The 15,604-nt window shown below is 47.2% G+C and overlaps 1 protein-coding gene across 1 annotated transcript; it reads right to left on the bottom strand.

Annotated features, from left to right (window-relative positions):
* Positions 1 to 451: 451 nt before the first annotated feature.
* On the bottom strand, positions 452 to 11,487 carry ZIM2 (zinc finger imprinted 2). Its single transcript, XM_081119993.1, has 7 exons — positions 11,414 to 11,487; positions 9,024 to 9,504; positions 7,335 to 7,438; positions 6,437 to 6,484; positions 5,021 to 5,147; positions 3,938 to 4,027; positions 452 to 1,629 (listed from the first exon to the last, which is right to left on the bottom strand). Exons 2-7 carry the CDS (start codon positions 9,388 to 9,390, stop codon positions 668 to 670), a joined length of 1,698 nt encoding a protein of 565 aa, XP_080976119.1. The 5' UTR covers positions 9,391 to 9,504; positions 11,414 to 11,487; the 3' UTR covers positions 452 to 667.
* Positions 11,488 to 15,604: the final 4,117 nt, after the last annotated feature.

Below are 15,604 nucleotides of genomic sequence, written 5' to 3'. Positions count from 1 at the left end.
CCAAACTATGTATGACCCAGGTCAAGTCAACTGACAACTTGGGAGTTTCAAGTTTGCTTTATCTGTAAAACGGAATAAATACCCTCACTAGGGACACAGAACATTCCTTAAAAGATCAAATAAAATAATACACATGGCAATGTTTTGTATATTATGAGGTACTGTGTAAATATATTACCAATTGCACCAGTGGGTGAATCCATACAGGTACACCTCAAAAATCTTTCTACCGTGCCCTGTGCCGATACATCTGTATGGTGAAAATGTATGTAAACTTCTATAAAAATTCAGGCAACAGATTCCCTGTCTGGAGCCCAGCTACTGGTCACAAGTGTTTTTTTGGTCAGAATGTCGGCTTCAAGGCTCCCTATTCTAGGAATACTGCCCGAGAAGGGTGAAATTAGCTTCTTTCCTATGCAACACAAGGGTGAAATTAGCTTCTTTCCTATGTGAGTTTTTTGGCCTGTGTGACTACTGATGCATGTGTTGAAGTTCCTTGTGCAAAAAGATGGTTGTACATTCTTGCAACCACTCCCTGTCTTTTGGGCACACGAAGGTGAATTTTCAAGTTGTTCTCAAAATGTGAGGGCTGGCAGAAGGCGTTCTCATTCAGAGGGCCTCTCTCCAGGATGAAGCCAGAGATGCTGGGAATGTTCTGAGGGTTTTTTCAATAGCAGTTGCACTCACCAGGCTTCTCCAGAGAATGGGTCTGATAGTGCTGCGTGAGTTGTGAGGGTCGGCTGAAGCATCTCCCACACAGCCGGCACTGGAAAGGCCTCTCCAGAGCGTGGATCCGATAGTGTGAGATGAGATGCGAGCTCTGACTGAAGGCTCTGCTGCAGTCGCAGCACTGGTGGGCTCTCTCCCCAACATAGTCGTGCCTCTGCTGATATCGAATCAGATGCGTCCTGTTGCCGGGCAACACAGGTGGAAGGGCCTTAGCAGCCTCGTGGGCTTGGAGATGCTGAAAAAGATGCACATCCTGGACAAAAGCTCTGCCGCACTGGACACACTCATAGTAGCCCTCCTGACTGTGGATCCTCTCAGGGACACTTGGGTGCTCGGTGAATGACTTTCCAGGCGACTCGTCATCGGAAGGTGACCCCAGACGTCTGGTGAGTCCCGGCAGGAGGCAGAGGGCTTCTGCGCATTGCTTACCTTTAAAGGATTTCTTCCTAGTATGGATCTGCTCGTGCCTCTTACGGGCCGCTTGGGTACAAAAGGTTCTTTGGCAAAATTCACATCTGTTAATTCTGGTTTCTTGGAGGGAAGGTTTGCTGACTATCGGCGGGGGACTGGTGCAAGCCCCAGGAGCAGCATGTTCCTGGGGAGCCATTCCTAGAGGCCCCTCTGATTGTTCAGGAAGATTTGAACTTCTCTCAAATTCATCACTGTTGAGGCTTCCTTCCTGAGCGAGGGTCTTGGGCTCACTCTCTGTTACAGGGCTCAGAGGTTTCTCCTTGTTGACCCGACTTGAATCCAGTGGGCCATCAGAAGGCTCTACCGTGTGTCCCACGTGCCAGAAGTTACCTCCTTCCAGATCCTCCACTCCTGCCCCCAAGGATGGTTTTTCTACAGGCGGGCTTTGCTTTGGAGTTAGATCTTTGGTTTCAGGTCCTTTCTCCCAATCTAAAAGAAATGTAGAAGTTCCTCTACTCTTGTTACTCACAGAGACACATTATTATAGCAGAAACAGGAGAAAGGGACCAAAAATAACAGGACCGATCTCGTGGAGATTGGGAGGGATTTAAATGTTTTGCTAAAGGTTTGGGTTTTCTTTTGAGGAAGTAAGAAGCTGGTCAAAAGTTTGTGCTTTATAAAGGCAACTCCCTGGGTGGGAAAGAGACTGAAGCCAAGGAAACCAAGTATAAGATTGTAGGCCAGAAGAGACAATAATGAACACAGTGCTTGCATCCTGGCGGACACTCAAAATCCCTGAGCAGAGTGCAGGTGAAACAGCCGAGCAAGGAAACAGACCTGGGAGTCATCAGGAGAAGAGGGTAACGGACCCACCACAGTGGATTCAATTTTTGGAAATGGTCTTTGAAGAAGTACTTACTGACTCCTGTTTCCTTTCCTGCTGTACGACCAACGTCTCAGCACGTTCCGCCAGGTCCCCTCTCAGAGAACACTGCAGTCCCGAGCACTTGGCGACCACCACTGCAGCCTCCATCCACTCTGGCCTGCCAGGCCTCAGCAGCCTCCCTACTGGTTCCTCTGCTGGTCTCTCTACAGCCCGTTTTCCTTAGAACAGCCAGAGGGAGCTTTCTAGAGCAGAGGTGCCCAACAGGATACCCTGCAGTAATGTAAATGGTCTGTATCTTTGCTGTCAGATACAGTAGCTACTGGTCACATGTAGCTAATGAGCACTTGAAATGTGGCTGCTGTAATTTTAAATTTTATGTAATTTTGATTACTGTAAATTTAAGTAGCTACATGTGGCTAGCAGCTGCCACACTGGACAGCACAGTTCTAAGGTGTCATTAATACCTCATTTCCTGGCTTGAAACCTCCGAATACCTTTTCCACATCTAACTTGGGATGAAACCCACATTCCTTAATACATCCCCACGAGGGCTGGCCCGTATCTCTCTGCAACCTCCTCCCCTATCCCCTCCACTTCACTCAGGCATGTCACTCTCCTTCCTGTTTCTGGAAGACCCAAGCTCCTTCCAACCTCAGGGCCTCTGTACACGCTGTTCCCCCTGATGGGGCCTGGCGCACCACAGCAGCTCAATAAATACTGTGGAATGACGGAAAGAATCAGAGAATGAATGAACAAATTAAAGACGCGAAGACAAGGAAGGAAACAGGAGGCAGGTAGAGGAGTCCCCTATGTCGTCTCTGAATTTTGTCTGGAGGGAGGGGACACCCACTTCTCCGCCCAAACAGGAAAAGGCAGGAGGGCTGTGTCAATTAGCACGACACTGGGCACACCTACAGGTTCAGTAATGGGTTGTGGCCCAAAATGAGGAGGGTGTGTTAACAGCTTCTAGGACAGAAGCTTCCTGGTTCTTAAGAATGCTTCTTGGTTGGACACGCCTCCCAGGACAGGAACGGAAGAGCACTTCTAGGACTTGTTGGCAAAGTGAAAAAACAAAATGAAACTATGTCTGATAACACCACGGAGCGAGCCCCTAAGTCCAACCATCCCTGAAGCCCAATCAATGACCAGTACTGAAGCTAATAACCCCTCGATGACTTATGCCAGTTTGGGTGTGGTTTTCTGTTAGCCACTGAATGACAACCATGATCCTGGCTGACACACATTCACAGGAGAGCATTTTGTAAAGATGGAAAATGTTATCACACTGTAGCCATAGAGCTTGGAGAAGGTAAAGTCTAGAAAGTTCTTCTCCTTGAGCCACAGAAGGATGTCAGTGGGGATGTTGGGGGTAGTTGTACAGTGAGTGAGAGGGAGAGAGAGAGCAATGGCAGAGGTAGGGGATGGAAACCAGGCTGTGGGGTTAAGGAGGGAAGCCGGAGGAAGCCTCTGGGTGTTAACAAGCCTGAGGAGCTGGCATGAGAGAAAACAGGAGACAGCTGGAAAGACAAGTGGAATCAGCCCGTGGTTTCCTGCTCATCTCGCTGAAAGAGGAAAAACCTGAGATTTCTAGCTGCAAGAGCAAAGGCACAGATGAGTGGAGAGTTTGGGACACTAGAGAAAAGGAAACTGGCCTTGGAGCTGGGCAGGAGTGGAACGTGAACTGTAGGAAGAGATGAGCTTCAGAGATGAGATGAAAGGAAGCACTGAGCACGAATGAGGTGGCGACTCCTCTTGAGCCTGAGGTGAGAGCACCTACCAGCTTTTTCCCTGACCTGAGTGGGCTTTGAAGACTGTTCCCTGACCAACAGCCCCCAGCCCCATACCAGACTGACTGGGTGGGGTGGTTGTCCCGTGATTTCAGTCTCCACAGGCTTACCCCTCCCTACTCACCTTGACCTGTCTTTGTATCACCATCTGCCTCCATCTCGCATGACTCCTTTTCCAGCTGTGATATAATGTCGGGTTTAGAGAACTGGTACCCTGTTAAAGAAAAAGACTCGTGACTTGGGGGTTCTGTCCTGAACACACGGCACCTCCCAGGCTGGGCTCTAAAGGCTGATAATAAGGGAGATGCTAATTAACACAGAAGAGGCCCAGCCGGTGTGGCTCAGTGGTTGAGCGTTGTCCCATGCACCAAGATGTCACTGGTTCAATTCCCAATCAGGGCACCTGCCTGGGTTTCAGGCTCAATCTGCAGTCGGGGGCGTGCAAGAGGCAGCCAATCAGTGACAACTCTCTCATCATTGATGTTTCTCTCTCTCTCTCTCCCCCCCCTTCCTCTCCTGCTTCCTCTCTCTGAAATCAATAAAGATATATTAAAAAAATAAAAGAAAAATGAAGCCTGTTTCTAACCAGTTTGCCCCCAGGAGGCCTTTGGCAATGTCTGCAGACATTTTTGTTTTCACAACTTTGGTGGGGAAAAGGGGTGCTACTGGTAGAGGCCAGGGATGCTGCTCAATGTCCTGCAGTGCACAGGACGCCCCTACAACACAGAATGACCTGGCCCAAATGTCAATAGTGCTGAGGTTGAGAAACTCTGCTCTAAAATGAAAACTGAAGAGGGGGCCTGAGGGCAGTGATCCAGGCTCTCTACTTCAGCACAGGATCTGATGCTGGAACTGCTGAAAAGGGAACAACATAGGGCTGTTTTCCTCCTGTGACAACCTTCATTCTATGACTCTGTTTCCTCATCTGTAAAATGGCCATAATGATAATGATAACAAGTGTATTTCCTCATAGGACTAGTATAAGAATTAAAGGAGTTAAGACATATAAGTTCCTATAAAGACTAATACCTGACACATAGTAACTGCCCAAAAAGTGCTAGCTATATTATGAGTGACAGTGAATTTGATAATAAAATATTGTCTCTGATCTGGGTTGAGACTCACTGACTTGGTGAACCACTGTGACTCATGAGAGGACAGAAAAGAGTTGTAAACCATGCTGACTGCCACGGGGAGGCAGGCTTACCTAAGGAGACCAGGCTCCTGTAGTTCTCCAGCATCACCTCCCGGTGCAGGTTCCTCTGAGCAGCGCTCAGGGAGGTTAATTCCTCCAGGCTAAAGTCCACAAACACATCCTGGAAAGTCACGAACTCCTGAAACAACAAACACAATCACAAATGCTCAAAACCCAGAAATTACCCCAGGGGGGAAGGAGCCTGACAAGAGACAACTGAACGTGAAGCTCATGTGCAGACCAGGAGGATGCTTCTGAGTATTCTAACTGGGGGTTACAGCGACCTGGCAATGTACCTCTGTCTTGTCCAAGAGAAGGGAAACATTTCTGAGACAGTTTCTGCTGCCAGTTACTACAAATTTGGGTTGGAGGAATGCCTCAGCCTCAGGACTCAGAGAGCTGGGTTGAAATCCTGGCTCTGGTTCACTTATAAGCTTTGTGAGTGTGGGTTAGGTGAAGCCTCAGTGACTCATCCGTAAAACACAAAGAGCTCAGGCCCTGGCCAGGTAGTTCAGTTAGTTAGAGCGTCATCCCAATGCAGCTGAGGTTATGGGTTCGATGTCAGGTCAGGGCGCATATAAGAATCAACCAATGGCCCTGGTGAGTGTGGTTCAGTGGTTAGAACGTCGGCTGGTGCACCGAAGGGTCTCGGGTTCAATCCCTGGCCTGGGTCAGGAAGCAACCAATTGATGTTTGTCTCTCTCTCTCTCCTCTCTCTCCCCCCCCCCCCTCTAAATATCAATGGAAAAAATATCCTTGGGTGAGGGTTAACAACAACAACAAAAGATGTTAAGGAAATATAATTGGTAAACCACTCTGGACCCAGAAATTCTATTCCTAGGTATATTTGCTCATGTGTACTCAGAGACAGAGATGTTTATAACAGTGCTATTTGTAACATCCAAAACCTGGAAACAATCCAAACGTCTGTTTATAGTAGAAGAGATAAATATATTTTGGTACAGTCACACAATAGAATATCCCAGCAACACAAACTAATTAACTACAGTTCCACACAACAATCTGGGTAACCTAAGGTTGAACTTAAAAAGCAGGTATTAGAAGACTACATAAGACTATGACACCTGTTTTATTAATATTCACAGTTTGTGTTTTCAGGGAAACATGCAAATTAATGAACATGAAACTAGAGATCATGAACTGGCTGCCAAGCTCCTACAGAGGGGTTTATTTGGCTCACATGGGTTTTTTAGTCATTTTTAAAAATTCATTGTTAGCTACCAACACAAAAAAATTGGTAGATTTAATATTATTTACTGGAGTTTTGGCTTCTCTTTAAAAAGTCGGAAGACCCACATTCTCACATGGCACCATGAACTGCAGCTCAATCATAGCTGCCCTCAGGTGGGGCAGGCACTCCCCGATTTCTCATAATCCACCCATTTATAAATTCCTCATTTATATTACCTGGGCAGTTCCTGTGGGCACCTCCACTTGGGATCCTTGAGATGGACTCTGCAGGAACAAAGTGCTACTTTCAGAAGCATATCTTCTAGAACAATGTTTCTCTACCTTTTTCCCCTCTTACCTCCCCATCAGGGAGCCGTCTTAGACAATTTTTTGCTAATCACCCCCCCATGACTTATTTATGGTTCTAAAGGAAGAGCAATGTATTAATTTCATTGATTGTCTTTGAGGTTTCAAACTACAATTGAACAAGAACATTAAGGAGTGCATTTTTGAAAAAAAGAAAATCCCACAACAGCATCATATCCCCATACTAACTGCCATTTGTTGTGTATGTAAAAAGGAGCAGAATAGTGCAAGCCAGAGGGTTGCTTTGAATAAGCCAACACCAAAGATAAAACAAAATACTAAACAAACAAAAACATTAATTCAAGTAGAAAGAGGCCTTGGCCGGGTAGCCCAGTTGGATAGAGAGTCATCCCGATACACAAGGTTGTGGGTTCGATCCCTGGTCAGGGCACATAAAAAAGTTAACCAATGAATGCTTACATAAATGGAACAACAAATCGATGTCTCTCTCTCTTTCTCTTCCTCTCTCCTTCCCTCCCTTCCCCCCTCTCTCTAAAATCAATAAGTCAAAAATTAAAAGAGAGGTAAAAAAATGTTAAAGATATACTATGTGGGATAGTGGTAAGTACAACAGAGAAAAATAAAGCCACAAAGGGGGATACAAGAGTCAGAAGAAAATTTTACACAGGTAAGCCAGGAAAACGCAGAGTTACATGATAGTTATATGAAAACTTAAAGAGGATGTGGCTGATTAGATAGGGAAGGTTCGGAAACCAGGAAGGTGAGATCCCCCTCTTGGAGAACCAAGTCAGGGGAAAGCCTGACTCACCTGGCATCCAGCAGAGGGCAAATTGTCCAACGTGTTTGGTTCCACCTCTGGATGTTCTTTGGTGTTCCTCCCGTCTGCAAGGACAGAGCTCTGAGCAGGGAAACCTAGAAGAGAGAAAGAAATTACTCTGAAATTGAGTCTAGTCTGACAGCAACCACTGACAGAGAGAGGGGCCTGCCACTCCCACAGCACCCTATCCTGCCATGGGAGGTTAGTGGCAGTCCTGGACTTACATATAAGAGAAAGACCATAGGAATTTCTCAGCTCAATATAGCAAGTTCTTAAAAAGCTGTCTAGTCATTTCCCAGCTCTAAACCCTTCAATGACTCCCCATTGCCTTCCAACTACAGTGGAAGTTCCCTCTATATCAGTGGTTCCCAGTCTCACTATACACTCAGAATCACCAGGGAACCCATTTCTCAAATAGGCATGAAGAACAATGGCAGCTCTTACTATTACACTTCCCCTACATCTTTTTAATTCCCTTATCTAGAAGACAGCTCACACCTTCCCGACAGAAACCTGAACCCTAAAGGCCTTTCTTGCCTGGACCGTCTTTCCAAGTGCACCTTGCATTAATGTTTCTTTCTCCTAGGAAGCTCTCTTTCCTTTCCCCAGAATTCCAGCTCCATCAATAACTCCGTCTTTGGCCAAGTTTTTAATCTCTCTGGGACAATATTCCCTGTGTCCACCAGAGGCAGTGAAACACTGCGATTAAAAGTGCAGATGCAGGAGCCTGCAGGAATCCTGACTGCCAATGACTAATCCTGGGGCCATGAGCAAGTTACTCAGCCTCTTTGTGCTTCTGTCTCCTTGTCTATAGAGCAAGAGTAATACCTATACCAAGAGCTATTAAGAGAAGCAAATAAATTACTATACATATAACACCTAGAATATAGTACACTGAAGCACTCAACATGTTCACTATCAGTATCTTCAAAATTATTTTAAGGAATGCAAGCACACAGAACTGGATTAATCTTAATTCTTCATTTGTTGATATATGACATCAGCATTGAGCCTTGCATGATTCTCATGTCTATTTTAAATTTATTCATTTATAGTTTTAACTATAAGGCCTACAAATTCACTACCCAACCCCAAAACAAGAACATTCCCAATTAATTTACATCTACCCATGTACTTTTTCCTGTCCACACACCAGCTCTCTCCAGAGATAGCTATGGTCTTCAATTCTAACTTATTGTTCTCTTGTCTTTCTCTCTCTCTCTCCCCTTCGCAATTTTATTCAAAGGACTATGAGGAGTAAACAGCATTCTTTTCTCATTATTGAAATGCCCTTCATTCAATCTAATAACTTGAGTGTCCAAGAGACCAATCAAATTTTAGCAGAGATTAAACTTCTAAGCATTATTTTCCACATTTTATACCCTGCTTTTTTGCCTGGGTGTGGTTTTATTTCATGGTGATACTAAAGTTTAGGCTGGGTAAGAAGCTGGGGGGAGAGGACAAAGCTGGAGAGAAGGGTACTCTCAGAGAAATAATAAATATTACAAGCAAAGTCCAAACCAAAAAGCTTCTTCCCTGCCGCAGGAGGCAGATTAGACGGGATTATAAAATTCATTGCTTCATTCATTCGGCACATTTCTATTCAGTTCCCATGACATGCCAGGCAAACAGCAAATACTCAATAAATGGAAATGGTCAGGTGCTTCCTTCCTCTCTCACCTTCCTCCCGACATGCTTGGATCAAGTTTGCCACCAAGGTTCCTGCCTCCTTGCTGTTCTTGGGTCGTCTTGATCTCACCCATGTCTGAACCTCCTCTGGCAGGGTGTTCAGAAACTGCTCCAGCACCAGTAGCTCCATCATCTGCTCCTTAGTGTGGGTCTCTGGCTGCAGCCACTGACAACAGAGCTCCCAGATTTGGCTCACAGCTCGGTGAGGCCCAGTCACAGATAGGGACTGAAAATGCATAAATTTTTCATGAGAAATTTTCAGAACCCCTGGATTTCTTATTGGAATGGCTTCTGGATCATGCATACAAAAGAGCTGAGGATTTCTCAAGATATCCAAAATGTTTGTCATGTGCGCCATCTTTACAGCTTGGTCCTTTGCAGGACGGAGATACTTGAAAAGGCAAGCTGCTCCAGAACACACTGTTGTGGAAGATTTGTATCAGAGGAAGAAAGAACACAGAAACCTCTGGACCTGCAGAAATTACACAGAGAGACTTATAAATGCTCTGCATAATTAGGACCTGACAGTGGGGTGGAGGTGATCTTAAGCAAAGGGAGTTAGCTCATTTCACACAAATATATAAGGTGTCCCAACAAATGTATACACCTTTAACAGATGATAGCTCAATTGATGTTTCTTTTCAGATTTAACCCATTGGAATTAATAATTATTCAAAGTGTGTATATATTTTTGGGGGGACACCCTTATATTCACGGAGATTTACATATCTACAGACATCATGCTGCCTCAGTCCCTGGAAAAGAGACTTGAATCCCAAACCACAATGAACTGAACTAATTTGATAAGCCATAGAATTTCATTTTGAAACATAATTTATGTTTTATACAGAATGAGGAAAGATTCTTCAAAGGACTGAATTCATATGCAAAATATATAAAGTACTCATACAAATCAGTACGAAGAAAGCAGACAAAATAAGAGCAAAAAGGTTACAAGATTTGAACAATAGGTATTGCACAAAGAAGATAACTAAATGGCAAATAAGCATATGAAACGGGCCCAGCCTCATTAGTTTTCAGGGAGGAGACACAGAGAGGGGCAGGACTGAGGTGGAGGAGGACTGAGAGAAAGGAGGGGCGCAGCTGAGGGAGAGGAAGGGGCCCACAGAGGGACTGAGGGGAAGGACACAGACAGAAGGGGTGGGACAGGTGGAGGGGGAGGAACAGGGTTGAGAGACAAGGAGCCGTAGGGCCAGGGGGAGAGACAGAGAGGAGGGAAGCGGCTGGGGTAGAGAAGGTGGAGCAGAGGGGCGGGGTGGAAGAGGGAGGGGTCAGCAGAGGGGGGAACCACAGGACCAAGGTGCTGGATGAGCACTAGGCTTATGGCGCCATCATTTCCTAAGTTAAGTAAATGTCAAATCACTGTTGCGCACCTGACATCGGTGTAATATTATGTCAACTGTAATTGAAAAATGAATTTAAAAAGCTTTTAGTAAGTAATAAGTTTTTAAGAGGAGCAGAAAGGGGCGGTGCTGGGAGAGAAGAGCAGAGGGGGCGAGACAACGGAGAGCGGGGGTGGGGCTGAGGCAGAGGGGGCGGGGCCAGGAGCAGAGGGGCGGGGCGGGATGAGGGGCGGGGCCCGGGGCCGAGGGGAGGGGCGGGAGAGGGACGAAGGGCGGGGCCGAGATGAGGGGAGGGGCCAGGACGAGGGGCGGAGCCAGTAGTCGGGGGCGGGGCCGAGATGAGGGGGAGGGGCCTGGGGCCGAGGGGCGGGGGGGAAGGGCAGGGCGGGGGGGGGGAGGGCAGGGCGCGGGGGGGGGAGGGCAGGGCGCGGGGGGGGGGGGGAAGGGCAGGGCGGGGGGGGGGAAGGGCAGGACGGGGCGGGATGAGGGGCGGGGAAGAGGAGGGACAGGGCCGAGAGATGTCAGAGCCGGGAACAGGCTCCGGTCCCGTCAGGGTGTCGGGTGCCCGGTGTCGGGGGTCAGGGTGTCGGGGCGGAGCAGGTGGAGCGGCAGCGTCCAGGCCTAAGAGCAGGAGAACTGGGGCCTGAGGGGGCAGAAAGCGGCGGGAGGGAGGAGAGGTCGCCCCCGCGCGCCCTGCCCCCCAGTTCCCGGGGCTCCTCGGCCCCCACACTCCACCTGGGAAGCCCCCCGCCCGCGCCCTGCCCCCCAGTTCCCGGGGCTCCCCGGCCCCCACACTCCACCTGGGAAGCCCCCCCGCCCGCGCGCGAACCTCCCTCCGGGTCGTTCCTCAGCCCCTGAGGCGCCCCCGACCCCGCGCCTGTCACGCGTCCCCCTCCTCAGGGAGGCCCGCGCCGCGCCCCGGCTCCTCCCGCCCTGAAGGCGCCCCGCCCGGCCCCCCGCGAGCGCGCCCTCACCCTCGCGTCCCTCCCGCCCGCGCCCCCGCCCGCGCCCGCTCACCTCGTCCTCCGCACGGCCTCGCGCGACCGAGCAGCCGGCGCTCGGACTTCGCGCCCTAACTTGCGACGCGTGCGCCGTGCTGGGTCTGCGCGTGCGCCCTGCGGGGTGGCCGGAGCGCCGGGCCGGGTTCCACTGGGGGGCGCTCGAGGCCGCGGCTGGAGCGGGGAGCGGGGGAGGGGTGGCAATGACGGTCCCGGGGCTTCCCTCGTTAAAATGCTGTACGGTTTCGATGGTTAATGAAATACTCAGAATTTTTTAAACTACTTTTCGGTTACCGTTGGCATGCAGTGTATGGCTGCCAGGCACACAGCACAGCGACTAGGCACCGACAGGCCTCACTTGTGTGCCGGACACAGTGGTCTCCGTCGGGCGGGCTAAAAACTTTTTAGGGAAACAGTGTTCAGTGAGGCTTCTGGGGGCGTGTGTGCGCGTGCGCGCGTGTGTGCGTGTGTGTGTGTGCGTGTGTGTGCGCGTGTGTGTGCGTGTGTGCGCGCGCGTGTGTGCGCGTGTGTGCGCGTGTGTGCACGCGTGTGTGTGTGCGTGTGTGTGCGCGTGTGTGTGCGCGTGTGTGCGCGTGTGTGTGCGTGTGTGTGCGTGTGTGTGCGCGTGTGTGTGCGTGTGTGTGTGTGAGTGTGTGTGCGCGCGTCATCCACCAAATTTTTATGCCGCCCAATTCCCCTTGGCTTTTCTATATGTAAATGTTTTAATTGCACATGCACGCAGGTAACCACTGTAATTATTTTGTGCCCTTTCGGTTTTTTTATGCCCGTATCAGAATATATAGATATATGCATGAATATCATTCACACGTGCATATTCCTACGTGTGTGATTATCATTGATCTATATTATGTACGTATATCTACACTATAAATATATATCCTGTATATAAGTGCATCTGTAATATGAATGAATATATTTTAAAATATAAAATGTTTTATAAATATATAACATTTTAAAGATGTAAGCTATAATACCACATTTATGTATACACTATGACATAAATGTAATATAAGTGTAATTGTATAATACATAATACATATATTGTTAAAATACATATTCACTATTATAATTATATATTTGTACAAGTGTAATACAAGTATTTTGCTTTTGCTTAAATATTCGTATTCTCATTTCCTCGATTTTTTATACAAAAGGTGGCACACTTTACCCACTGTTCTGTGCCTTCATTTCTTTCTACTCACCAGTATATCTCGGAGAGCCTCTCATATCACTACAAAGAGAAATTTTTTCGTATCACTACAAAGAACCGATTTTGAACAGCTGTTTCCATTTTGTTGTATGGTTGTGATCTAATTTATTTAACCTGTTCCTCACTGCTGGGCCACTTAGGTGATTTCAGGCTTTTGCTGAGTGCATAACCTTGACCTTCAGCAGTTCTGCTGGTGTGTACATTGTTGAGCTCAATCCCCTGAAGTGGAATTGCCGAGGCAAAGGGCAGGTGCGTGTCGTTTTGATAGATTTCTACATTGCCTTCCCTAGACATGTTGCATACTGGGCCCCCACCAGCGTCTGTGAGCATGCCTGCTTTCCCACTATTATATTAGGCTTTTTAAAGTTTTCTAAAGCAAGGGCTGAGAGAAATGGTGTCTCAGGGTAGTTCTAGTTTACATTTCTCTCTCTCTTTTTAATCCTCACCTGAGTATATGCTTTTATTGATTTTAGGGAGGGAGGGGGGGGGGAGAGAGAGAGAGGCATCAATGTGAGACAGAAACATCAATTGGTTGCCTCCCATATGTGCCCTGACTGGGAATAGAAACTGTAATCAGTCAAGGCTACATTTCTCTTTTCCTGAGCAAGATAGAGCAAATCTTTCTATTTTTAGGAACCATTATATTTAACTAAAGCACATTTACTGAGGCCTCAAGATATATGAGGACGCTGTATAACTATAATGTAATGCCCCCTCCCCAAAGCCTTTTTAGGCAGGTAGTTATTATCAGCACCATTTTACAGATGACAAGACTGAGGCACGGAAGTGTTAAGCAACCCAGTAAATGGAGGCTCCAGAGGTTAACTGGTTGGCCCCCAGGAAGCACAGAACTGGCACTGCGAAGTCGAGGTTGGCAGGTGAAGTCAGGAGAAGGCTCAGACTCAAGTCTGTCCCTGACCATCCAGGGGCTAGGCCCAGGTGAGACAGGGAAGCACTGGATAACCCAGGTCTGAGGCAGATCCCTGCCTTCCCCCTGTGGCACAGAATGAGTCCTGGCCTGGCTGCGGTGCACAGACATAGAAGCAAAGGCCCGGAGGAGCCAAGAACCCCTGCACTGATGAGTCTGACATCTTGGCCAGGGCTGGGTTCCTTTTATTTCTTTTTCTTGCCTGATTGCAGTAGCATGTTAAAGAGATGTGTGTGAGAGTGGGAATCGAACTCACCTTTAGGTGAACCGATGCTCAACAGAGCCACTTGGCCAAGGAGATACCACCATTCTGACTGCCAGGATCCTGTTTCCCTAGGGCCACCCAAGCTTTTCACAGTAGGAATAGGGGGAGGCCATGGTTTTGGCTGATATGTATTTGGCTGCAGGATCGAGGTGTTTTTAGATTCCCTTATACCTCAGGTCTAGACATTCTTTATAGTCTCTGCACTTGTCTCTGACAGCAGCTGTCAAGCTCTTCGCCCCAGGAACCAAATAATTACAGATAACTGACCACAGGCAACAATTAGATCTTTTACTGCCACATGCCTTGGTCTTCTAGTTGCCTATTCCAAGACCCAATATTTAAAGGATTTTATTTTTTAAAATATGTCTTTATTGAATTCAGAGAGGAAGGGAGGAGAGATAGAAACATCAATGATGCAAGTCACTGATCGGCTGCCTCCTGCTGGGAATCGAACCTGCAACCCGGGCATGTGCCCCGACTGGGAATCCAACCTTGATCTCCTGTATCACAGGTTGATGCTCAACCGCTGAGCCATGCTGGCCGGGAACACTTTCTTTTTTTTAATCTTTGTTGTTGAGTATTACAAATGTCCCCCCCTTTTGTTCCCTTGCCTCCCACCCCCGGGTTCCTGCCCCACCCCAGGCCTTCACCACCCTGTTGTCTGTGTTCATGGGTGATGCACATGTGCATGTCAGTTCTTTGGTTCATCTCTTCCCTCCCTCTCTCCACCCCCTTCCCTCTGAGATCTGTCAGTCTGTTCCATGTTTCTAGCCCTCTGGTCCTATTTTGTCAGTTTATTGTATTCATTAGATTCCACATGAGTGAGATCCTGTGATGCTTGTCTTTCTCTGACTGGCTTATTTCACTCACTATAATACTCTTCAAGTCCCTTCATGCCGTCCCAAAGGGTAAGAGATCCTTCTTTACAGCTATATAGTATTCTATTGGGTACCAGGTTTTTTATCCATTTGTCTAAACTTTTCTGTCTTGAGTAGATTCCAGCCCAGCTGGGTGTGGCTCAGCGGTTGATTGTCAACCTAGGATCCAGGCGATCTGGGTTCTATTCCCAGTCAAGGGTGTGCAGGAGGCAGCCGATCGACTCTCTCATCATTGATGTTTCTATCTCTTTCTTTCCCTCTCTTTGAAATCAATATACATTTTTTAAAAAAAACAGTAGATTCAATCACGTGACATGCAGAGGATCAGAGGGATATTAAGTACATTACCATCCTTTGTGTCATGGAGTCAGGGACATTGGATATGGGGGCAACCCACAGCAGTGGCCCCAGTTAGCAACCTGGCTGAAAACCTCTGGTCATAATAGAATTACAGATTTTAAAATTACCTCCCAATTTACCTGCCGAGTTCCTGGTGGTGAGATCAGGCTTAAAGAAAAGGGAAATGACTCCTCAGGATAAACACTTTTTAACCCAGGGAAGATTTAGGAATACAAACTAAACCATGATAGCTTCATTTTTATGTTATAGGACCATTGTTATTTGAATCTCATATTTAAATAAGATTAAAAATTTTAATGCCAACTCAAGTAACTGAAATCTACTTGTGGTTATCAAGCTTTAAAAAGCTATTAAAAGTGTTTTAACTGTATAAGTAGTTAAAAATGTGGAATCACGCAGTATTTAAAAATCCCTTAGAATTGAAATATACAATACTTAAAACTGAAATAAGAGTTTTAAGGCAAACTTTAAGGCCTATGAAGGCATTAAGTTTTCTGATTTATAATTTTAATCCCAGACACTTAAAATGGACAAAAGAGACTGAGAAA

This window comes from Miniopterus schreibersii, assembly GCF_964146895.1.
Source record: "Miniopterus schreibersii genome assembly, chromosome: 18".
Classification (NCBI taxonomy): Eukaryota; Metazoa; Chordata; class Mammalia; order Chiroptera; family Miniopteridae; genus Miniopterus; species Miniopterus schreibersii.
The sequence above is the reverse complement of the archived record's forward strand: the minus strand, read 5'-3'. Positions and strand labels throughout refer to the sequence as shown.